The sequence below is a fragment of the Dichomitus squalens genome (genome assembly GCF_000275845.1).
Source record: "Dichomitus squalens LYAD-421 SS1 unplaced genomic scaffold DICSQscaffold_88, whole genome shotgun sequence".
Lineage (NCBI taxonomy): Eukaryota > Fungi > Basidiomycota > Agaricomycetes > Polyporales > Polyporaceae > Dichomitus > Dichomitus squalens.
In genome coordinates this window covers 24,439-25,164 of record NW_006766970.1, presented here as the reverse complement: position 1 = coordinate 25,164, position 726 = coordinate 24,439, and the positions used below count along the sequence as shown (strand labels likewise).

General features: G+C 61.0%; 1 protein-coding gene across 1 annotated transcript; it reads left to right on the top strand.

The window, feature by feature from the left end:
* Positions 1-537: 537 nt before the first annotated feature.
* DICSQDRAFT_175208 (uncharacterized protein) lies at positions 538-705 on the top strand (the record flags this gene model as incomplete). Its single annotated transcript, XM_007371089.1, has 1 exon — positions 538-705. A coding segment is annotated over one exon (168 nt), but the record flags the coding sequence as incomplete, so codon positions are not given.
* Between the last annotated feature and the right edge of the window lie 21 nt (positions 706-726).

The following is a 726-nucleotide window of genomic DNA, read 5'->3' as shown; positions in this document are numbered from 1 at the left end:
AGTCATGGAGGAGAGACGTCGCTCCAGTGAAAGCGAAGCAGACATGACTGCCAAAAAGGGTCTCCTGTACATTCCACAGAGTCAAGCCAGCAGTCACACTAGCATTCACTCGGTGCAATACGAAGTCAGACTCTCCCCAGAGCCTTGGGACCTAGTGGGGCGAAGGCGGTGTCTGCGGTAGGACATGTCGAGCAGTGGATGTAGCCAAGCGCGGCATCTGACTCCCATCGCCCTCCTAAGTGCACCAATATGTCGCCGACAGCAGTTGAGTTCCAGCAGCTATTGATATCGTGTGTCGGAGGTGTTCACGCGCACGGTTCGACGTTGTCAAGTCACGCCGCGCAGTGATACCGCGGCCGATAAATGGTTTATCCGATAGCCCCGACGCAGGGCCGGCTCACTGACTACATACAAGTTCACAACAACATACACTAACCTCCACCTCAGCATCCCCTGCGGACGCCCCAGCAGTGTCCCAGCCGACCTGCATAGCGAGCCCTGCACCTCACGCGCGAACCATAGCCAGCCACAGCCAGCATGCCCCCGCCCACCCCGACCGCGCCCCAGTCCTTCCTCCAAATCCTCGTCAACTGCGACAACTTCCGCCTCCCACCCCCCACCGCCAAGTCCACAGAGCCCCTCGTCCCCTGGCTCCTCTTCCCCTCCCCCACCTCCCCCGCCGTCGGCCTCCTCCGCCCAGAGATCGTCGCCCAGCTCCACACCGAG